The sequence below is a fragment of the Podarcis gaigeae genome (genome assembly GCF_964106915.1).
Source record: "Podarcis gaigeae genome assembly, chromosome: 10".
Lineage (NCBI taxonomy): Eukaryota > Metazoa > Chordata > Lepidosauria > Squamata > Lacertidae > Podarcis > Podarcis gaigeae.
Window position 1 is genome coordinate 74,574,099 of NC_139686.1, and position 25,256 is coordinate 74,599,354.

The window sequence follows — 25,256 nt, forward strand, 5'->3', positions numbered from 1 at the left end:
GGGCTAAATGGAAAAAGAAAACTGCTCTCGCTGAGATGACAAATTGGCTGAAATGTGTGATTAAGACAACTGGAGGCTTACCAAATCACTGTCTCCAGGCACCGTCTCCTTTTGATTCTGCTTCTTAACTCATTTTTTGCACACTGACAACTAGGATTCATATTATAAAAAGTGCAGAAATGCCTTTAGCCAGAACCAGCCAATGCTTTTACTCTACTGTTCTGCTGCAACCCAAGGTTGCAGTGTGGAGTGCCTCTGTTCACTGTTCCAGTTTGTCATCCCTCAACAACCGGCATTGAGGGTAGTAGTTCCAAATTATTTGTTTGACTTCTCTACACCTTGAGCCTGAGTAAAGCTGCCCGTGAAATACTGCCTAAAGTAGGATCTGAAGCCAATTTGGAGGTTCCTCCTCAGGCAAAACATCAAGGAATTTTGAGGGAAACCGAAAGAAGTTGGTAGCACAGTGAGAGGTTTAATGAAACGGTTTCTCCAAGAACTTGAATTCTTCGGGTTTCATGTTGCTGTAGAAACGAAGGCACCAAAGACAACTGCAAGAGATGTAGTACATCCACTGGAAACTATTACTGCCTTTGAACACATTAAAAACATAAAACAACAGTCCAGCCTGAGGAAATTTTAAAACATTTTTAACTGATAGGTCAGAGGTCATTCCTCCGTAAGCCTTTCTATTGCACAGAGTAAAAACTTATTATGAATGTAAAATGTTTCCCCCACCCCTTTCTCTGTCTCTCTCTCTTTCTCTCTCTCATTTTTGTAGTACAAATCTGACACAGTATACAAAACTTTCAAACAAGCAGGCTAAGGGGCCTGGAGATCAGAACAAAGGCGAACTGCCCAAAAGGAAGAAACACATTTGGCATGATGACCAGGGCTGGATCTACACTGACCTGCTTAATGTTATTTCCCCTATTGGAAATGCTATTCTAAAACATCACAGGGCATAATTGTTAATTAAAACATTTTACCTTGTTTTTTCCCCATCAAATGTAAGTCATACCTAGTCACACCATTTTCCAAAATGCTGTTTCTTTCCCTACTGGTCACTGGTTGCTCTGCTCCGCCCTCGGGTTTCACATTTTATTTTATTTTTTTAAATAATATTTATTACTTTTAAAACTTACAAAAAAAAGAGAAGAAAAAAGACAAGAAGAGAAAACAAAAGAGAAAAAAACAAGGACAATACAATACAATACAATAAACAGTACAAAACACAACCTTAAGGTGTGTTAAGGTGTGTTAAGGTGTTAAGGTTACGGGTTTCACATTTTAATTCTTCTTCCCTCCTTGCCCTTTGTCATCTGTGCATGTCAGTCTTTCACCTCCCCTCAAATACCATGGTGTGGGTGGTGGTGGTGGGGTTTGAATGCCGTAACAAAAAAGGTAAAATGCTACATAGGGAGATATGAGCAGTGTTCCACTGATACAGCAACATAAAACGATTAAAAAGTAACTGATATAAAAGACAAGGTAATAACACATTATGAACGTAAAAAGTAGGACATCGTGTATCTGTCTAGATCCGTCCCAGAAGAGTGCAAATCTCCATAAACAATACTAAGGAACAAGTGAAAAAGAGCAACGGACAAATCCCCTTCTGAAGTGGACCTTTTCACAGCACAGATGGTGGAAATGTGCATTGAATGTTTCCCCATTTTAAGAAGCACACTCTGCACATGGAAACATAGTATGCTGGAGCTTAGCTTTCTCCCCGGCCTCCTAGCTTTCCTAGTTATTTCAATGGGGGAGCATTCAAGCATGCAATAATCGTTCTACCCTATTTTGGAAGTGATGCAATCAATGTAGAATTGCTGCACCTTGTGCTATTCCTGCCCATTTGAAGTGGCTCAATGGCTATGGCGAATCTCCTGGAACCAATGACTGTAATTAAAACATGGCAGGATGAGAGAGGAATGTGTGAAGCAGTGCTGGGGTTTCTTTAAAAAAAAATCCATACTAAATCACATGACATAATTTTGATTGATTCAGTTTCAGGAGATATTATGGTTTGGGCAACCCGTTTCACCGGCACTATAAAAGAAAAAGCAGCAGCAGCAGCAGTAATTCAAAATGACTTGAATCACCCTCAAAATGAGGTATAAACTAATAATTACATCCCCTGGGACAAGACTCCCAAGAGGAATTTCAAAGATTTTTTTCCGGTGTTTATTTGTTGGCTATTATGTCTACGGGGTGATATTTATTCTCTCAGACCTTTATGCACACTGGCATTTCAGATGAGAGTACAGTATAAGATTATGAGATTGTAATTTCAGTCACAAATATTGTTATTAAAACACTGGATATATCTTTGGGAGATGCACATGAGGAATAAAGAGATAAAGCATATATCCCACTCAGGAAACGGGCTCCCACAATATCAAGGACTGTTAAAATCTGGCCTGAAGGTGCTATCCATCAGCTGCAGGACTGTTTTGAGAGAACCAATTGGGACATTTTCGATCGTTCAGACCTGGAGGAGCACACGGCGGCAGTTCTGTGCTATATCAATCACTGCACAGACACTGTCACAGCAAATAAATCCATCCGGTTTTACCCCAATCAGAAACCCTGGATGAATAGAGAGGTCCAGTGCCTGTTGCGGGAAAGGAACAGGGCTTTTAGGTCGGGCGAGGTGCAGCTTTACAGTGTGGCAAGAGCAAACTTGAAGAGGGGTATTCGACGGGCAAAACTGGTCTATAGGCAGAGGATTGAGGATAATTTAAGGAGTAACAACACAAGACAGATGTGGCAGGGGATTCAGCATATTACCAACTACAAACCTAACCTTGGTGCTGTCGACGGTGACCCTTTGCTGGCGGAGGAGCTTAACTTCTTCTTTGCTCGCTTCGAGAAGGAGCCACCTGAGACGCCGGTATTACAGCCACCAGCCCATAGGGGCCCCTCATTCACTGTAGAGGAGCATGAGGTGAGACAGGTATTGAGGATGGTGAATCCGAGGAAGGCTGCTGGACCTGATGGCATCACGGGAAAGGTGTTGAAGGGCTGTGCGGATCAGCTGGCGAGGGTCTTTACTAAGATCTTCAACAAGTCCTTACACCAGTCTATTGTCCCACCCTGCCTGAAGTCGTCAACTATTGTTCCTCTGCCTAAAAAATCCACAATCAGTAGTCTGAACGACTACAGACCAGTTGCACTGACTCCAATCATCATGAAGTGTTTTGAGAAACTGGTGCGCCGTCACATTATTTCCTGTCTTCCATCAACTTTTGACAACTACCAGTTTGCATACAGGGCAAATAGATCCACGGAAGACGCTATCACTACCACTCTCCATGCTGCTCTGTTCCATCTGGAGCAGCCGGGGAGTTATGTGAGGCTGCTGTTTGTGGATTTTAGCTCTGCTTTTAACACTATCCTCCCCCATAGACTGGTGTCCAAGCTAGAGGCGATTGGACTCTCCAACTCCACCTGTCTCTGGGTTTTGGACTTTTTGTCAGAACGTTCTCAGAGGGTTAGAGTAGGGTCACATATGTCCACAGCCCTTAGCCTTAACACCGGCTCACCACAGGGTTGTGTGTTGAGTCCCCTGCTCTATACTCTCTATACGTATGATTGTACAGCCATTTATTCCAGCAACAAAATCATCAAGTTTGCTGATGACACTACGGTGGTGGGGCTCATTTCAGGAGGGGATGAGTCCGCCTATCGGGACGAGGTGGAGCGGCTTTGTGCTTGGTGTGGAGAGAACAATCTGGCTCTTAATACGACTAAGACCAAGGAATTGGTGGTGGATTACAGGAAAAAAAAGGCGGACATTCAGCCCTTGTATATCAACGGGGAACGGGTGGAGAGGGTGGCGGAATTCAGGTTTTTGGGAGTGACTATCGATCAGGGCATGACTTGGAGCGCAAATACCACTGCTCTGGTGAAGAAGGCCCAGCAGAGAATTTATTTCCTCAGACTTTTAAAGAAGAACAATCTGAGTGAGAGACTGCTGGTGTCCTTCTACCGAGGCTCCATAGAGAGCATTCTCATTTACTGTATTTGTGCCTGGTTCTCCAGCTGTACAGCTAGGAAGAGGAAGGTGCTCCAGAAGGTCATAACCACAGCCCAAAGGATTATTGGTCATCCCCTCCCATCTTTGGAAGAACTGTACGGTTCCCGTTGTCTTAGGAAAGCAAACAATATCCTGCAGGATGCATCTCACCCGGGACACAGTCTGTTTGTACTACTGCCTTCTGGCAGGAGATACAGAAACATCAAGTCAAGGACAAATAGACTGAAAAATAGTTTCTATCCAAGAGCTGTGGCCTTCTTAAATGCAGTAACTCGATAGTGTGACCTGGGAGTTTGATGGGTGTGGGTGTGGGTGTGGCTGGAATGTGGTTTGTTTGGTTGTTGTTGTTGTTTTGCTTTTGTTGTTTTTAAGGGATGGCATCCAATTTCGTTGCACTTGTGCAATGTTGCACTTGTGTAATGACAATAAAGAATCTATCTATGTATCTATCTATCTATCTATCTATCTAAACATTTGGATCCTGAGGCTTTAGCGCATGCCTTTACAAGAGGAGTGAGGAACCTCAACCCCTCAGACCTCTCTATCAGACACTCAGGTCTCTCAGTCGAGCCCTTGAGCTCTTCCCAGGCCCATCTCATGCCATGTTCCTCATTGGCCCTGGTACACCTGTTCCTTGAGTTCTTCTACCTGGCTAGAATATGTCCTTGACCTGTGATAATGCCTCTTACTTGCCAGGATGGAGAGATGTGTCTGTAGCAATATCTGAATTCTGCATGGCTTGAATATAGCCCAAGAATCACATCTGTTGACCAGTCCATTTTTACCTCTGGCCATGCCTACCACTGATATATAATCCCTGGAAGGATGAGACCTAGGCCACAGTATTCTTCTTGAAATCACCATTTTTGTAAACTGGGCCCTAGAGGACTCAGTGATGGAATGGGCAAAGCTCAATTGTAGGCAAAATGGAAGCCTTAAAAGTGCAACGTGGCCTGGATGGCGCAGAGTATCTATTTGTGAAATATATACATCCATTTCTACAGACATGTTTAAGATGCCAACCCACAGCCCTGCAAGAAAATAAAATGAAAACAGAAGAAAAGAACTATGAAATCATAGAGGGGGGAAACTTGCTTAGGTGGCACATGAGTAATGATTCTGGATAAATAAAAAGAGTGCTAAGAAAAATAATCCCATGCTATCAAAGGTGGCTAGGTACAACAGCCAGGTTATTAGATGATACACTAGGAAACATTTTTCTTCTGTCATCTTCTGGTTTGGGTGTGGCACCCAATGCAATTATTTGCTTCTGCATCCCTACATGTGAAATAAATCAATCAAGAAATAATTAGAGGTGTGTTTGTTTTTGAGTATGCAAAGCAGAACACAACCTTGTTCCTAGGCTACCTGTTTCTGTTGAACCAGCACAAAGTTATACCTGACTTTTCAAAGGCAAGATAACAAATATTCAACATATTCTATAGTCTGTGGCTATAGAGAGGTAAAATTAGACAGGGCATCCCAACTAGAGGACTGTCCCTATTTTGTACTTTCCACAATGAAAAAGTTTTGCATTGGCTGAGTATCTGAAGCTGCCTTGCAGCCTTAAACTACTGATCCCCTAGCCCAGCCTTGTCCAACCAGGTGCCCTCCCTCCAGCTGATGTTGAACTCCAACTCCCATCAGCCCCAGTCAGCAGGGCCAATGGTCGTGGGGTGATGGGAGCTGCAGTCCAGAACATCTGGAGGGCACCAGGTTGGAGTCCTTGTTGTCATGAGAAAAGCTGAAACAGGATTTTGGAGTGAAAGTCCACTTAAAAGAAGTGTTCTGTCTCTTTTGACATAACACTTCCTCCATGAATCTCTGTGGTTAAGATTGATTGAGGAAGGTTGTTCATGAAGTTCTGCATCTGCTGTCTGATGCCTAACTGGCACCATGTCCTAGGAATAATAATAATAAGTTTTAAAGAAATTATTAATACTCCACCCTTCCTGCTTTAAAAACCAGGCTCAGTGCAGCTAACAGCAAATATAAAACATTGATTAAAATGTGACTTATAAACAGCATAAAACAGCATAAAGTAGAACATAAAATGCAGCATCAATATCAATAAAATTCAAAAAGCCATTCTGGAAGCCATTCTGGCCATGTCTCTCCTGAAAGGCAAGTGGGGAGGTGTCTTGTTTCACACACTGAGGAAGCTCTTCTGCTCCTGAGACTTACGGATGCTTTTTGATACAGGGCTCTGAGTTTTATATTGTACAGTGTCATATATTCGGAGCTTATTTCTAATGAAAAAGTAATATGTAAAAATGAGCCCACAGATATTCACCACCACAGAAAGGATTTCCCTGATAACAAATCTATCACAGTATTCCCCCCCCCCCCCTCCATGGAAATAGCTCACACATTCAGTAGAGTAACACCGGAGGAGAACTCACATGTATAACTTGTTTATCTTCCAAACAACCTTGTAATTCACTGTATATAAAAACTGTATACAAATGCTGCATTTAGTTTTGGAACTCTTCCAACAGACCCAAGAAATTGCACTAAGGAAAATGTGGAGTTTTAAAACATTAATTAACTATTTATCAAAATGCTGACAACATCTTCTCACGCAAAAAGCCAAGTATAAGCCCCAAATACCTACGCCTCCCCTCCGCAGAATCCCCAATATAGAACTATACTCCATCGCTAACCAAGTGCACCATATAATCCCATCCATACATTCTAGAAGATGAGACAAAACAATGGGTACACCTGGAGAGAGACACAATTGAAAATACCTCCACCACAGGATACCCATTCCTTCCAAACAAACTAAGGAAAATCCTCACAAACAGGTTCACACAGACCATGCTTAGAAATGGAAGAAAGAAGCAGAACTGTCCCCAACCCCATCCCCACTAAACCCCCTGGCTCACCACCCACTATGCCACCACACAGCACAAAACTTCCAGGTAAAAACCTGACAAGCTAAAGGCTTATCCCACCTAGCAGACTTCTACAAAAATAGCAAACCCACATTAACACAAGAAATACAAGACAAACAAGGGACACCCAAATGCCCTGGCTAACACACTGCCAATTACATGCCTTCTTAAACAATCCACTAGTAAATCCAGCAGCAACCATGCCCTTGACAACCTTCGAAACCCTCCTCCTCACCACAGAGGGACACAGCAAGGGGGTGGCATCTACAATATACAAAACACTGCTCCAAAACCCCACAATCCCCCTTGACGTAATAAAAAAACAATGGGAGGACGCCATAGGCTATGAAATAAACCCTACCCAATGGACTAGAATGTGGTCTAAATCCACCTCTTTTCTTCCTAACCTAACACTGTATGCAACACTAACGTCTCACAACAAATGAAACTGATCTGTAGAAAACACAACTTGAAAAAGGGACAATGCATGTATTTTTGTAAACTAAGAAATCTTTAATAATAATAATAATAATAATAATAATAATAATAATAATAATAATAATAATAAATCTAAGAGAGAGAGAAAACAACGATCAAAACATTTGTGAAATATGGACTCCAGTGACAATTTCTATTCCTCTTGTGGCTGCTCATAGTCATTATATTAACTTAATGGAAATGAAGCTATTGAACTTAAAGAACAAATAATTGTCAAATTATGAATTGAGTAAATATTTTTATAATCAATAACAATTATTTACTTTTAGGGAGAAAGGTACTCTTGAATTCTGTATTTTGAAAGGTTTTAATGTATTCCAGTGCATTTTTTTAATGCTTTGTATATATCTGCTCATGTTTTTTGGTATGTTTATAGTAAAACATTTTAAAAAATAAATAAATCAAATAACCAATGTATGTGTGAATAACTTCATAAATGAAATGTTTGATCACTGAGTCCCCAAACTGTGTTGTAGTTTAACCAGTAGAAAACCGATGTGCAGACCTTCACCATGAACTCCTATTGACAGGAGGCCTGTGTGAAGCTGAAAGGTAAAATCTTCAAATGAGTACATGGACAAGAATGAGTCTGCATATGCAAGAGGCTTTTGCTTCAAACTGAGGTGGAGAGGCTGCCCCACAGGCAGAGATGATGTGCAGAACAGGGGGCACTCATTGCAATGAACCGTGTTTCCACAGCACAGTATGTCACCACAACTTGGCCACAACCAGACGCAGCATCTCTATACATGTTACTGAAGAGTATTTATATTATTTGTTTACAGAATTTTTGGGATCCCAATTCTTCAAGGACCACCTCTTCCCAAATGAACTGACCCAAGCCCTGTGATTGTCATCTGAGGCCCTTCTCTGGAGGGCATTCTGGTGAGTTTTCTAGGTAAATAATGGAGGCATGTTTAACAGAGTATATTGATAAGTCAGCCTTCTCTGAAAGAGATGGAAATGCACAGAGAAAATCAAAGGTAAGATCTGGTCTTGTGTTCTTTAGGCAACAGATGTCAATGTTAGCATTCCTACCGTGCAATGTCAATATTGAACAGCCCCAGACTTTCATTAATTAGAAACAACAGAAGCAAAGTTACCAAAATCAAAGAATCCACGGTTCAGCAGTACTCATGGGCTTTTTAGCCAAGCAGCCTTTATCATGATTAAAGTTCAAAATAGTTCAAAGATAAATATATTTTAATACAGTTTGTTGTGCGAGTGAGAACAGCAAAACAGAAAATCTTCAAAATTTATGAAAAGTTCTTTTGATCTGTCTCAATAATATTTTAATTCACATTTCCCCTTAGAAGAGTAAAATAAAGGCTGGTATTCTAATCACACTTAGCTGGAAGTAAGCACATTGGGCAACAGTGAGAATTTTATTGCCTGCTGCTCAGCATAGTGAGGGCACAGAGAGCTGCTTAAATTGCATTTCCTACCTTCCGAAGCTTTGGATTTCCGAATCACCACCTCTTATAATGCTATGATGTTGCAGTTTCAAAGGTTGCAACCATATAAACATTTGAGAATGATCTGTGTTAATTATCTTAGGAAATATATAACTGAAACTTTGAAACAATAATATGGCAAGCCACAAAGCTTACCACTCCGCCCCTCGCTTTCCAGGTTTTGGGAAGGATGCAAGGGGGCTCTGGGAGTGTCCCAGAGGCTGGTGAGGAAGATATTTCCTCAAGTCTCTGGGAACGTTGGGGGGGGGGCAGCATGGAAGCCCAGAAAGCAGTCCTCCACCTTGCCGTTTGGGAGCTTCCTGACTTTGCGTGCTTTTGCACGCGGACCCCTGGAACCAAAGCTTGCCTAAACTGCAGGTTACCTGTAACACAAAACTAAAACTGACTGAATTGAACTGGGAAGAATAATTGTGTTGTGAAGAAAGCGGTATGGAATAAAAGAAGTACACAGTGTCATAAACTGAATATAGATTATTTTTCAGGTCACACAGAGCAGACTGAAAGCTGAAGAATAAGCATGAAACATCAGCCCCTGTTGCCCTCCTAATGACAGTGGGGTCAGAATGGGCTCAAACTGGGCCCAAACTGGGCACAGAATGAACATGGTGTTTTATGAGTTTAGGAGGAACTAGTTCCATTTCCCAATCCCTATTAGAAACCTAACTGGATGAAGTGAGGTGGAGAGGCTGCCCCACAAGTAGAGATGATGTGCAGAACAGGGGACACTCATTGCAATGAACTGTGTTTCCACAGCACAGTATGTCATCACAACTTGGCCACAACCAGACGCAGCATCTCTATACATGTTACTGAAGAGTATTTGTATTATTCGTTTACAGAATTTTTGGGATCCCCTTTCTTCATGGACCACCTCTTCCCAACTGAACTGACCCAGGCCCCGTGATTGTCATCTGAGGCCCTTCTCTGGAGGGTGGCAACACCCTCTTGTGGTGGCCCCCCACTTGTGGAATGCTCTCCCCAGGCAGCCAGGAAAAACATTCCTCTTCTGCCAGGCTTTTTGCTTCTGCTTATCTGTGGCCTCCTTCAGTGGGCAGATGTTTAAATCCTGCCTTTTAAAAATATGCAGGTGTTTTAGGTTTTTTCACTGTTTTGTTTTATGCTGGTTTTAAGGTGTGTGTTATTAATTTACTGCTGTAAGTTGGGAACATGATAGAAACTGATCACCCACAACAGGAGTGTGGTAAAATGTACTTCCAGACCACCATCTGAATAAGAGAGTTGCCCCATCTTGCAAACCATCCCTAGTCCTCAGAATGGGAAAAGAAGACCTAAGATAAATACAGAGAGAGAGAGAGGGAGAGATTTTCTTACACTGTAAATATCTTGCACAATATAATTTGTTCAGACATGTGGAAGTACCTCCAAAACACTGTGAAGGTCAATGAGATACCTGTGGAGCCTGAGAACAGCTTGATCAGCACGAGAGGAGGAAGAAAAGAGCCCTGCTTTTAAGTGGACTTTCACATCCAAAATCCTGTTTCAGCTTTTCTCATGACAACAAGGATCTCTGGTGGAGAATGCCCACTGTGTGTGGCACTCGGAATGAATCATTCTGTCCCCACCAAACTATGATGGAGGGAAGGGAAAGCCTGAGAGTGTTTTGCAGCATCACACACACACACACACACACACCCTCTGTAAGTTTCAGGGTAAGCTTTAAAGGTCAGTTTCTTTGAGAGGAGAGTACTGGCACCCTGAAGTGTCTAATAATAAATAATAATAAAAATAATAGTTATTAGTAATAATATGCCACCCATCTGATTGGGTTGCCCCAGCCACTCTGGGCAGCTTCCAGCTCCTTAAGCGAGCCAAGGAAATTTTCCCCAGCTAACTCTCCCCTTCCCTGGTCCATTAATTTCTGTTCCCACCCAGTCACAAAATCCAGGTTATGACACAAATGCCATCTGCAATGTCTTTAGTGCAGCTCCACCCATCTCAGCTGATGTGTGAGAAAGCCTGGCAGTTGCCTGAGAGCTTCCTTTCCACTTTCTAAGGATGCTCTTCAACTGCCCAGCTTGGCTTGAAGTGTGCGCTCCTACATTTTCTCATGCTGCAGCTTTGGTTTTTTCTCAGAGTCCATTTCCTCCTTCTTGGAACTCTCTTCAATAGCCTTCTCAGCATACAGGGCTTAATCGGAGTCAGGACCTGCCACTTTTAAATGTCAAGGTGACAGTCTACAATAACTATAAAGGTAAAGGTACCCCTGCCCGTACGGGCCAGTCATGTCCAACTCTAGGGTTGTGCGCCCATCTCGCTTAAGAGGCCGGGGGCCAGCGCTGTCCGGAGACACTTCCGGGTCACGTGGCCAGCGTGACGAAGCTGCTCTGGCGAGCCAGCACCAGCGCAGCACACGGAAACTATAGCTGTGAGCAAATGCAGAGTTCATTTCTTCCACCAAGGAACAAGTATTAAGAATCACTTTCCGTCCTACCTCTAAGGCACATGGAGTTAATGCATTTTATCCTTGCATCAACACTGTGAAGTAGATGAGGCAGAGAGAACTGATGGTTGCCCCAAGGTCACTTGTGGAAATAGTCTCCAAGAGCTTCCAGTCTGGAAACTAAGTGACTCAGAAGTTGCCAGACACAAGCTATGGTTTCTTGGTGGTTTTATTGGTCTCAGTCCCAGGTCTTTCATTTAAGAAATTAGGGGCTACTTGGAAGAAAGGAGAGGGAGATGGTGGATACAAAGGAATGCACCAGTGGGAACAACTTTTGAAAATTTCATCTAAAAGCAGGGATTTATAAGGTGATGCTTTTACCATTACTTTATCTCTGCTTCAGGAAAAGCTCGCTTGCGAAGTTTCAAGTTGCTAGGAAAGGCACTGATGGAAGGCAACTAGAATAGAAAAGTATTGTTTTATTAGTGGCTTTAGTGATGTGAGGTGAAAAATTTCCCAGTGCTTTATTTTTTCAGACATCTTCCCTTTTCATAAGTTAATTAGTAACAATGAACAGGTGCCAACTGCAAATACAGTAGTAGGAAAGTGAGGCGGGTTCAATATTGTGAACTAAATACAAGTGAAATAAAAAGAGTAAAATGAATTTGCTAAATTAGGTAACTCTTGAGCATCAGGGGGAGAAATCCACTCAAATTACCCTAATTGGATTTTTTCGCCCAGTTTAAAATTCCCAGAAAACACACATCACTGGCTGGCATACCTGCATCTCTCTTCTTTTTGTTTCTAACCACCTGGATTTTGGGGGAAGGGACCCTTTCACACCAATTGTAAGAAATACAGGAGGTAAGTCCTGCTTCTCAAATCTATGGTGCAACCACACTCAGAATATTGTGTATGGTTCTGGTTGCTATGCCACAAAAAGAATACTGCAGCACTGAAAATATTAAGAAAGGACAACAAAAATGATTTGGAGGAGTGAAGCAAAAATGATTTGGGGGAGTGAAGCAAAAATGATTTGGGGGAGTGACGCATGGCCAAATGCTCATCAGGGTTTAAGTAAACTCATACTGCTCATACTTTCATTTGGAAGGAAAAGAAGCACCTTCCATGTATATGTCATATAAATGTTGGTATCCTGCCCATTCTGGAAAGGTGAAATGCCACGACCAAATGTGCAGCTGACGCCCACAACATCTCCAACAGGCTGCTTTAGCATTTTCTCTGGGTACCAGGAAGGGGATGTGCAAGGATCCCACTTGAGAAATGTCACTATACTTACGATTTAGATCCTTCCAACATTTCTCAAATGTTTCTTCCAAGCAGGAGTCCTCAAAGTGAGTTGGGAGTTCATATATTTTTGTCTAGGAGACACAGCAGCTCTACCCCACCCCTTTGGGCTCTGAATATTATTAGTTGTATAGGCATCAACCATAATTCAAATGAGAGTGAAATAAAAGGTTAAGAGTGCTTAACTTCCAGCTGAATTGTAGTCATTGTTGTCCAGGTGAAATTTGCAACCGTTGTAACAATCCAGTTACAGATCAGTACTTAAGCAGTTTGTTCAACAGTGAAGCTGGAGGCAACGACAACACAACGTCAGCTTCTTATAACTTGGAACTCTAACCTCAATCTGACAGCTGCACCCTAACACTAGTAAGTTACTTGGCAACGTCAAACATTCAACCAATGTTTCCTCACTCACCATCATTCTGAGAAACAAATTCCATGGAAGTTGTTTTGCTCATTTCCCTTAAGGGAAAAACACTCCCACACCAGCCTGGCAAAGAAACAGGGTAAACCCTTTTTCGAGAGAGAGAGAGAGAGAGAGAGATGGTGATCCTTCTTGTTTGACAAAGTAGTTGCCAATTATTTATAAAATGAATGGGACTCTCCTTCCCTTCACAAAAGCATAGATAGGAACCTCTCTTCGGTGAATACAGTAGATGTTGTCATGGAAACATACAGCTTGTGAGATGTTCATACACATCTGGAATGCTACATAACATTTAATCAGAGAATTCGAAAGGTATGCAAAACTCATAGAATGCACAAATCTTGGTCAGTAAACTACCTAGCTAATGTAAAGGAAAAGGTAAATGACACCTGGAAGATTAAGTCCAGATTAAGTGCAAAAGAAATGGAAAGCCTTGCATTCTAGGAGATTTGGTCAGCTTCCTGTTTCTATTTAATGATCCTGTGTACTGTATAAAGCATATGGGAACTTCATTCCACAATGCAAAGCAAATAGATATGCAGTGCACTACCACCCATACAGGGACGCAGGTGGTGCTGTGGTCTAAACCACTGAGCCTAGGGCTTGTCAATTGGAAGGTCGGTGGTTCGAATCCCCGCGAAGGGGTGAGCTCGCGTTGCTCGGTCCCAGTTCCTGCCAACCTAGTAGTTCGAAAGTGCATGCAGATAAATAGGTATCGCTCCAGCAGGAAGGTAAACGGCATTTCCGTGCGCTGTTCTGGTTTCATCAGAAGCGGCTTAGTCATGCTGGCCACATGACCCGAGAAAACTGTCTGCAGACAAATGTCGGCTCCCTCGGCCAGTAAAGCAAGATGAGCGCCGCAACTCCAGAGTGGTTCACGACTGGACTTAACTGTCAGGGGTCCTTTACCTTACCACCCATACACAAAACACCCATATAAGTCTTTCAGGCAACTAGAGCTAATGAAAGATTCTATTTGTTTCAAATACACAGTACATTCCAATTCTTTCTCTCCACTAAGAGGAAGGAGTCTACACATGCATCTGAGACTCATAGAAAGCCAAAAACTATCCCTGGAATGCAATTGACTGAGCAGGCTCTGAAATCCAGCCAGGTTTTAGCAAGCTTCCAGGTAAACCATTAGTCAATACAACAGTCTCAGAGTTTCTTGACAAGGAGTTTTATCATCAGTGTGCTTGTAAATGGCATAATTATAGACTGTAAACAGTTTCAGGATTCCTTTGTCCACAGCTGACCCAAACAAAACGATTTGTGACCAGCCAAGATGTATTGTGGTCCATCAAGTGCATGACAACCTTCCTCTCATTGCAGCCACAGGGAAGCAGCAAAACCAGGAGTTTTTGTCAATCACTTCTTGTGTCTTGGCTCCCACTTGTACTGAAACTTTCAGCTCAATTATTATTAAAGGCTTTATTGCAAAAATCACTACAGCACCCCAACACAGATCAGGTTACACCATTCAGAATTCACAGCAGAGCCCTAGAATACATGGCTAGGCAGAAGCTAAACCATCGTCCCAATACTTGACATGTCCCCAAGCTTCCTTTTCAAAGAGCAGGGCAGGCACAGTCATTTGTATGATGGCTTCCTAAGCGGATGGCGCTGTGGTCTAAACCACTGAGCCTCTTGGGCTTGCTGATCAGAAGGTTGGCAGTTCGAATCCCTGCGATGGGGTGAGCTCCCACTGCTCTGTCCCAGCTCCTGCCAACCAGTTTGAAAGCATGCCAGTGCAAGTAGATAAATAGATACTGCTGTGGCAGGAAGGTAAACAGCATTTCTGTGTGCTCTGGCAATTGTCACGGACCTCTGTGCGCCAGAAGCGGTTTAGTCATGCTGGCCACATGACATGGAAAGCTGTCTGTGGACAAATGCCGGCTCCCTCGGCCTGAAAGCGAGATGAGCGCCACAACCCCATAGTCGCCTTTGAGTGGACTTAACCGTCCAGGGGTCCTTTACCTTTACCTTTTACCTTCCTAAGCCACAGGACTGGACAAGCAAGTGGGCACACCTACTAAGTGGATTTGTAACTGGCTGACTGACCGAACCCAAAGGGTGCTCATCAATGGTTCCTCTTCATCCTGGAGAAGAGTGACTAGTGGGGTGCCACAGGGATCTGTCTTGGGCCCGGTCTTATTCAACATCTTTATCAACGACTTGGATGATGGACTCAAGGGCATCCTGATCAAATTTGCAGAGGACACCAAACTGGGAGGGGTGGCTAACACCCCAGAGGACAGGATCACACTTCAAAACGACCTTGACAGATTAAAGAGCTGGGCCAAAACAAACAAGATGAATTTTAACAGGGAGAAATGTAAAGTATTGCACTTGGGCAAAAAAAATGAGAGGCACAAATACAAGATGGGTGACACCTGGCTTGAGAGCAGTACATGTGAAAAGGATCTAGGAGTCTTGGTTGACCACAAACTTGACATGAGTCAACAGTGTGACGTGGCAGCTAAAAAAGCCAATGCAATTCTGGGCTGCATCAATAGGAGTATAGCATCTAGATCAAGGGAAGTAATAGTGCCACTGTATTCTGCTCTGGTCAGACCTCACCTGGAGTACTGTGTCCAGTTCTGGGCACCACAGTTCAAGAAGGACACTGACAAACTGGAACGTGTCCAGAGGAGGGCAACCAAAATGGTCAAAGGCCTGGAAACGATGCCTTATGAGGAACGGCTAAGGGAGCTGGGCATGTTTAGCCTGGAGAAGAGGAGGCTAAGGGGTGATATGATAGCCATGTTCAAATATATCAAAGGATGTCACATAGAGGAGGGAGAAAGGTTGTTTTCTGCTGCTCCAGAGAAGCGGACACGGAGCAATGGCTCCAAACTACAAGAAAGAAGATTCCACCTAAACATTAGGAAGAACTTCCTGACAGTAAGAGCTGTTCGACCGTGGAATTTGCTGCCAAGGAGTGTGGTGGAGTCTCCTTCTTTGGAGGTCTTTAAGCAGAGGCTTGACAACCATATGTCAGGAGTGCTCTGATGGTGTTTCCTGCTTGGCAGGGGCTTGGACTCGATGGCCCTTGTGGTCTCTTCCAACTCTATGATTCTATGAGTCTATGAGTGGGCAGAGTCTGCTGGGCTTGCTTGTGCATTCTTGGCAAGGGAGGCAAGCATATAATTGGGGCAGGGAACCTGTGGCCCTCCAGCTCATCCCTGAGCATTGGCTCTAGTGGGCTGGGGCTGAGGGAACAGGAGGCCACAGATTCTCCATCCCAGGCACACAGGGTTCACTGTGATAAGGACCACTGAAAATGTAGGGCTCCCAGTCACACGAAGAAGCCCTACCCGTGCCCAGTTATTATGCATGGGGATTCTTATTTGATTTGATTTTAATGTTCTGTTGAAAGCCGCCCAGAAACCCAGCCAGATGGGTGGGGTATAAATAAAAAAATATTAAATTATTATTATTATTATTATTATTTGAAATGTCAAGGTTTGGATATCAGCCTGATATTATCAGGTACACACCATCCCTCTCCCAAAATAAATAGAAGTATGGATTTGAACCCTTGGATCTTGCTTGTGATAATATTTAAATAAACACATACACATTACAATAATTTATTTATATTTTCAGTAACCCACATTAAGTTGGGAAGTAAATGTTGGGAAGTAAATTCATTGGGAAGTAAATTCATTGTTAAGTTAATAGGAGAAAAGATCAGTATAGCAAGGCGTTGCACAAAGCCTCGTGACTGACAGGCAGACGGATAGGCAGCTGCTTCCTTCCTATTTGAGCGTTTAGTATTTGCATACACACTTCTCAGGTCTCCACAATATTAAGTATCATGTTGTCTTAAACATGGTTTATTTATTACTCCTGTCTAGTTTCATATTGGACTAAAAGAGCCTGAAGCAGCTTTCTATTACTTTATCTGATGAATGTCCCTTTTAATTTCGACAGATTCACTTCAGTTTCTCTGTGGAAACAGGTGAAACTGGATTATTTATGGTGTAATAAGATTCAGAAAAGTGATACAGGGCGGGGGCTGTCCAACTCTATTAAGAATTTAAAATTCACAAAGACTTAAAATTAATAACAGAAATACCTTGTGGATCCAATATATTGAGCCAAGGCATCTTACAACAAATTAATGCATGCAAATTAAAAACACCAAAGAAAACAACTGGAAAACAATACAAAAAGACAATAGCCTAGATCTACCATCACATTCCCAGAATCAGAGCAAATGGAAACCCCAACTGCCATCTGTTGCACTTCAGCTTTAAAGAGCAGGTTTTCACGAGGAAACCTCCAGGGCAGAAAAAAGAGCGCTTGAAAGCCCAGACCTCTTCCTAGAAAGCAGAGTGCGAAAGGTAGGTGTGGACAAGCCCTTAGAGAACGCCATCCTGGGAAATCCCCCTTATCGACTGATGCTCTGACTGCACCAGCACATATCTGTAGCACAGAACACATGGAGCGGCGGCACACTCAACATCTTACCACTGACTCAAGCTACACTGCAAATTATGTAGCGCTCTTGCTCACAGATGAGCACGCAACCAGAGCATGCATGTGTGCTGCGAAAGACACAGCCTTAGATACAGTGAGGCTGCTTCAAAGTTTTTCTCCCCATCTCCATTGTAGGGCATAGCATCTCATATTTTCCATTTAAGTAACTGACCTACTTAAATTACAATAGCACAGATTCTGATCTGAAATTAGAGACTCGAGGCTCAGTGAAATGTATGTTACAAATGCCTGCCAGCATTCAGCACTGTATGCAGTCACATACTCCTAGAATAATAAAAATCTAATCATTCACATTGCCCAGGCAGAAGTTAAAGAGTTTTTATTTAGAAATGAGGCATTTAGTGCAATGCTCAGCCTGTCAGTGTAGCTGAACATTGTAGGCAATGTGCAATCCTACGAAAGCAGGAAGATACCTACATACCTATGTGTACAAATTTAGCAACACATGTTGAAAAGTGCTTCTGCTATGCAGACAGGCCTGGCACCTGTATGTCTAGCTCTTAGCTGTAGGAAAACATTGCAGAAGGAGTGTGGGGGAAAAGGAAATAATAGGGCAGCAATAAATGCTGGTGCACTCAACAACTAATTTTAGGAGAGGGCTAGTCTGAGGAGGTGATGGAGGATGGTGGCCTGCTCCTCTATCACATCTCTATGTACTCCTCTACCGAGTCACACTTTGGGAAAAGAAGTTCAAGAAATTGTTATAAAGCTGAAGATCTTTACAGCCATTGGCCAAAGGGCCCTTAAGAACATGACAAAAAACCCTACATTTCAGTGGAGCTTCACCATTGTGGCACTTTGCACAGGTGTTGGCATTATTCATTATTAGGCACATATGATCCTTTATATTATATTCCAAAATGTATATTTATTGTTCAAGCAGGCTAAGACATAATCTTGCTGTGAGTGCAAAAAAGAAACTAAATACATTTGGTAATTCACAATGGTGGCTTTTACACACACATGTGTCACGGGATGCGGGTGGTGCTGTGGCTTAAACCACAGAGCCTAGGGCTTGTGAATCAGAAGGTCGCAGTTTGAATTCCCACGACGGGGTGAGCTCCCGTTGCTCGGTCCCTGCTCCTGCCAACCTAGCAGTTCGAAAGCACATCAAAGTGCAAGTAGATAAATAGGTACCGCTCCAGCGGGAAGGTAAACGGCGTTTTCGTGCGCTGCTCCTGTTCGCCATAAGCGGCTTAGTCATGCTGGCCACATAACCCGGAAGCTGTACGCTGGCTCCCTCGGCCAATAAAGCAAGATGAGCACTGCAACCCCAAAGTCAGTCACAACTGCACCTAATGGTCAGGGGTCCCTTTACCTTTACCTTTATGCCATGGCTTCACATAATAAAAACAACAACAATAATAATTTTATTATTTATACCCTGCCCATCTGGCTGGGTTTTATTTAGGCATTGTTGGAAAACTGCAAATTACATGATCTGAACTAGTGGTGGACAAGCCATGGTGACCCACTTTGACCTTAAACTGGGCTCAGCAAAACAAGCTATTTTCCAAAAAAATTAATAAGTTGGAAAACAGCTCAGTTTATTCTGAATCAATTGCAAATCTGAACTGAATCCTGGCATGCTGCCCCATCTTGATCCCAATAAAGTGGCCCAGAGGACAATCCCAGATGTCTCTTCTGGCAACCGTAATGGAAGAATACGTTTCATACTTACTTTCTCAGGACTGCAATTTCATTCTCAATGCTGCTTTCCTTCCCTTTCAGGGCTTTCTTTGGGATGCACTTGACTGCAAATAGTTTTCCAGTAGCCCTGTTTTCAGCCAAAACTACTTCAGAAAATGCACCACTGAAAAATAAAATAAAATATGCATTTCAGATTTGTTTTCTCTTGGGAGGTACTATATCGCAATGGAAATAAATGGCAATTACTATTTAAAAAACAACAACTTTCATACCCTTTTTTCTTTATGCCTTTTTCCTTTTCTTTAAATGGATGGGAGTAAATACAGTGGTAACTCTGGTTATGTACTTAATTCGTTCCGGAGGTCCGTTCTTAACCTGAAACTGTTCTTAACCTGAGACACCGCTTTAGCTAATGGGGCCTCCTGCTGCTTTCATGCCGGCGCCACCACACTACTCATCCTGAAGCAAAGTTCTTAACCCGAGGTAATATTTCTGGGTTAGCGGAGTCTGTAACCTGAAGCGTCTGTAACCTGAGGTACCACTGTACAAAGGCTCTCAAAGCAGTGGAGCAATATGAGTTTTCATGTTGCACCAGTGCAGTACACACACTGGTCTCCCATACAAGGCATTCTATGAATCTGTTGTGACTGCAAATGGAATATGGCTGGGGACGAATGTGGCTGTGCAACTCTGCCTACAGGATCAAGGGTCCTTCATGCAATACTGCAAAATCTCAAACTCAGGAGACCCCCTGCCCAAAGGAGACCACAGGACACCACTCAGGAAAAGAATATGGACAAACTCAGACCACTGCCAATTTGAGTACAATAGCCTTAGCTTCTAACTGTAGTTTTCACTTCCCTCAGAAGTGATGCTTAAGTTTTCATTTATGAAGAACAAAATCAAAAAAGGTTAAGCACATTTTAGCTCCATTCACCAGGTTCCTGCCTCACCTACAGTAGAGGCAGCCATTCTACCAGGCTATAGCAGTGGGAAAGGTGGGAGTGCAGAGCCTTGACTGCAGGTGACAGGCCAGGAAGCTTTGGCTCCTCCTCTCCTTGAACTCTTTCCATTCCAGCTGGTTATTACAGGAGTCTGTCAAGAAGAGGCTGTGTGGATCAGACCAAGGAGCGTTCTGTTCCCACAGCGACCAGGCAATATCCACTGGAAGGCAACATGCAGAGCATGAGAGCAGTAACAGTCTTCTGCTCATGAGAGCCAACAACTGGTATTCAGAGGGAATATTAATCAAAGTGACCAGCAGCATGGAAAGCCTTGTAGTCTATCCCTTCCTCTCTCTCAATCCCTTATGTGTCATACATCTATAACAGTCTGATTATTTGAAAGTTGCTCTAGGAGCATTTTCGAGCTACAGAGCGAGGGTAAAATAAATATATCTATCAGGGAGCCTTAACAGTGTATACAGAAGTCCAAATGAACTCAATGTGAGCCAGGATGAAACTACATAACATAGTGGTTGATGCATGGTAGGTGGGGGGGGGAGATGGCAAACACTTTATGCATCTGCTGCAACCATCCCCCCCCCGGCCCCTTTTCTCCCCATTGGACTCAAAACCAGAAATAAGCCCACATGGTCTAGATAAAATTTCATTCATTCATTCATACCCCACCCATCTGGCTGGGTTTCCCAATATGGATTGCAGAGTGGAAAGCAGTGGAGAAGGAAGGCTTCAGCCCCCACCCCACTGATCCTGCTGTTCCACTTGAAATTATCCTCTCCCAACACTTTGCTGCATGTGCAGTTTTACCCCTGTTCCATTTTTACTTGGAAATTCAGTGGGGCTTACTCACAAATAAGTGTTCCTAAATTGCAGCCATGAAGCAGAACCCAAACATGACATTCTGCAGCAAATTTACAGTATATTACATTTGGTGCAGTGTGTCATTCAGAAGTGTATTCTAGAACCTCACATATTCCCATTTTCTTCTGATTAACACTTAGGTGCACAAGCAGAGCGTGAGAGAGACAGTTAGCACACCTTTACATGGGAATTTATTCAAGTCTTGTTCCGCACTACAGCACATTTACAATGCTAGTGAACACTGCCAAACCACCTTATATAAGGCATATCACTGTCTGGGACTTTTTGGCACTCCTGGACTATAGCACAGTGCCTGTTGTCCTGGCTCAGGCCCAGCATCAGTGATTTGAACCACACACGATAGCCTGAAAGTAAAGAAATGTCTGTCTTTTCACTTAACAACAGTTTCTCTTACTCTTACATGACTCCTATCAGAGTCCATGACTCTCAGGTGCACAATTCAACCTGCAGTTGCACAAACTGATTAAAATCATTGCCATTAATACACTTTTATTACCATTAATTGTCATTAATTACCGTATTTTTTGCTCTATAAGACACACCAGACCATAAGATGCACCTAGTTTTGGGAAGAGGAAAACAAGAAAAAAAAATATTCTGAATCCCAGAAGCCAGGACAGCAAGAGGGATCCCCCTGCCCGGGAGAGGCTCCCCCTCCCCTGTGCGTGCACGGCTAAGGAGAGGCTGCGTGCAGCTAGGGCAGCCCTTCTCCCTCCTCAGGGAAAAGCCCCCAAGAACCACACACACGTTCCACACGGCTCTTTAAAGGGAGCGCTGAGCAGAGCCTCCCACCTGCATTCACTCCATAAGACGCAAACACATTTCCCCTTACTTTTTAGGAGGGAAAAAGTGCGTCTTATAGAGCGAAAAATACGGAAGTTATTTGTGTGAAAGTGATATATTCCACTGAAGCCTTTTTTTAACTAAAAATCCCCACACCAACTTTATGTTTTTTCTCTATCTCGTTATTTAGCAAACAACTTTTTTACACCCTTTTCTTAAAACCTATTTGTGTGTGTGACAGTTTCTAAGGGATTCTCCTTTCTTGACAGAGCTTCCCCCTTCTGAGTTAGCAGAGTTAGTGACACAATCAAAGGCTGCACTTTCACAATTGCTTCCTTGGAAGTGTTGGCTTGAATGAATCACCCAGTGAGCGAGTGCCTGACTGAATCAAGGAAGAAAATAAGAAGAGTGGCGATTAAGTAAATAACTCTTCCATTCACACCAGCAGGAACTGTAGTTCAGATTATTTGTTTCTAGTATCGGGAATACGTCACAACACATCACATACATTGTAACTGCATATCAGTAAGATTGTACAAATAAAATAACCAGCAGCATTTTCCACCTTTTCTGTCAGTCAAGGATGTTTCTTCAGAAGTAAGCTAAGTTCAGTGGGACAAAGTCTCTAGCAAGGGGGCTTAGGACTGTAGCCTATACACAGTTTAACTTAGCAAAAAGTCCTACTGAGTTCAGTGAGATTTCTGATTAAGTGTGCATAGGTGTGATGGCTTGGGAATCGGATTCAGAGGCTGAACCTGAGGAATCCCAGCCTGAACAGGAGTCCCTGCCTCCAGGACCAGCTGAGCCAGGGCTGGGGCCGAGCCTGAAGGGTCCTCACCTGTGCCGGATCCTCAGGAGCAGACACCAGATGCATCCACTCTGGCTCCACTCTCAGCCCCGTCAGGGGAGGCTGAGGTTGCCTCTGGGTCCGGTAACCCTCCAGCCTCTCCTGAGCTGCAGAGGCTCAGGGCAGAGAGGCGGAGGGAACTAAGTTCCCGCAGGTGGAGTGCTCGCCTCCAGGCCAGGAGAGGCGAGTCACCTGTGGACTGGGGCCGCCCTGTGCCTCGGGGCAGATAAAAGCCAGCCAGCCCACAGGTGGAAAAATCAAAGTTGGAAACAGAATTGTTAGATCCCAAAACTAAGAATTTGTCAAGAATGTATAACTTGCTGTTGAAATGGAACACTCAGGATGAGACGGTGAAATCAGCTGATTAAATGGGCACAAGATGTTGGACATAACATTATGATAGCTGACTGGGAACAGTTATGGACCACAGGTGTGAAGTTCACGGCATGTAATGCCTTAAGAGAGAATATAATGAAAATGATATACAGGTGGTACGTGACACCAGTCAAGCTTGCAAAAATCTATAATTTGCCCGATAATAAATGTTGGAAATGTAAAGAGACCGAAGGTACATTCTTTCACCTTTGGTGGACATGCCCAAGGATTAAGGCTTTCTGGGAGATGATCTATAATGAAATGAAAAAGGTATTTAAATATACCTTCCTGAAGAAAGCAGAGGCCTTTCTCCTGGGCATGGTCGGCCAATTGGTGCCAAAGAAGGATAGAACTTTTTTTATGTATGCCACAACAGCAGCAAGAATACTCACTTTACCCTCACCTTAAATAGGAAGGGGTTTTTCTAACCAGGTCTCTTCGAGCTGCTGATGGCATGACTTTGAATGGGCAAAAGACAATTAAACAGAAACTTGCAAAATTCTAAGGGGTAAGCTATGTAAAAAGCTTTCTTAGTCTGGAAATGCCACTTTCACCTGTCACACAAAAGTCAGAATGGCTGTGATTCTGGTACAGTGGTGCCTCGCAAGACGAAATTAATTCGTTCCTCAAGTCTTTTCGTCTTGCGAGTTTTTCGTCTTGCGAAGCACGGTTTCCCATAGGAATGCATTGAAAATCAATCAATGCGTTCCTGTGGAAACCGCCTTCAGACCAGGTCCGGGGACAGTCTGTCCCCCGACCTCTTCTGAAGGCCGGCGGGGGGCGAAAGTCTTTGCTTCCCCCCGCCTGCCTTCCCTGGACAGCGGAGACTTCTCCGCTGTCCCGGGGCGATTTAAAAGCCCCCGGGAAGGCAGGCAGGGGGGACAAAGACTTTTGCCCCCCGCCAGCCTTAAGAAGAGGTCCAGGACAAAAGGAGGGCAAAAGTCTTTGCTCCCCCCGCCTGCCTTCAAAAGCCGTCCGGGACAGCGGAGAAACGCAGCACTGCGTTTCTCCGCTCTCCCGGGAAGGCAGGCAGGGGGGGAGCAAAGACTTTTGCCCTCCGCCCGCCTTCAGAAGAGGTCCTGGACCTCTTCTGAAGGCTGGCGGGGGGCAAAAGTCTTTGCTCCCCCCCGCCTGCCTTCAAAAGCCATCCGGGATAGCGGGAAGCGCTTCCCTGCTATCCCGGACTGCTTTTAAAATGCTGGTGGTGGGGAGCAAAGCCTTTCGGCCCCCGCCGGCCTTCCTGGACCTCTTCTGAAGGCCGGAGGGGGGGAAAAGGCTTTGCTCCCCACCGCTAGCATTTAAAAGAGGTCCCCAGAGATTTCCCTATGGGCTTTCTTCTTGCGAAGCAAGCCCATAGGGAAATTCGTTTTGCGAAGCGCCTCCAAAACGGAAAACCCTTTCGTCTAGCGGGTTTTTCGTCTTGCGAGGCGTTCGTCTTGCGGGGCACCACTGTATATAGTTTAACAGTACTGTATTTAGAACTGCGGTATATTAATCACTCTTCTGCTCTGCTTCCCCTTGATTGATTGATTGATTGATTGATTGATTGGTTTATTACGGCCATTGGCCCATATCTAGAAACAATACATCAAAATTTATCCATAAACAATACAATTTAAACAGTTCCAAGTTAAAACACCCCTATAAAACCAATTTTACTTCAATTAAGTAAACTATACACAATAAGCTCCCTCTATGTCAACCGAAATTCAAATCCCTCAGATTTTGGGGGATATGTGTCTTAGTTCTGGCAGTTATTGATGGTTCTTAAGTTTGGCTAAGCTGTCAGAGTCATACAGTGATCCATTTCTCCTCTTATGAAATAAGACATTAATCAGGTATCTAGCGACTGCAAGGGATCTACTTGAGTCTTCGTCGTTTAATAAGTATATTATTTGGGCTTCCTGAGGTCTGTCAGCTATTCTCGATAAATATGGGGCCAGAAACTTGGACCGTGAAGCCGAATGTATAGGACAACAGAAGATTATATGATATAATGATTCTGTAGATCCACTTTTACAGTCACAGAGGAGTGAGATCTGTCCGTTGGAGAGTCTGTTACCCAACACATTTGATGGGAAAACATTGAATCTAGCCTTTATAAAGGCGTACCTGTGCATCACCACAGATAAGGTAGTTAAATAAGACGGAAGTTTCGTTGGTTGTGTTAAGCCAAGGTTTATCGGCGAACAGGTGCCACCACCTG

The 25,256-nt window shown here is 43.5% G+C and overlaps 1 protein-coding gene across 1 annotated transcript in view; it reads right to left on the bottom strand.

Annotated features, from left to right (window-relative positions):
- CAMK1D (calcium/calmodulin dependent protein kinase ID) overlaps positions 1-25,256 on the bottom strand; it is a 243,534-nt gene that overhangs the window by 104,517 nt on the left and 113,761 nt on the right. Inside the window, exon 2 of the mRNA XM_083701646.1 lies at positions 19,233-19,364. Within this exon, the coding sequence (XP_083557772.1) occupies positions 19,233-19,364 (132 nt within the window). The remainder of the gene's footprint in view (positions 1-19,232; positions 19,365-25,256) is intronic.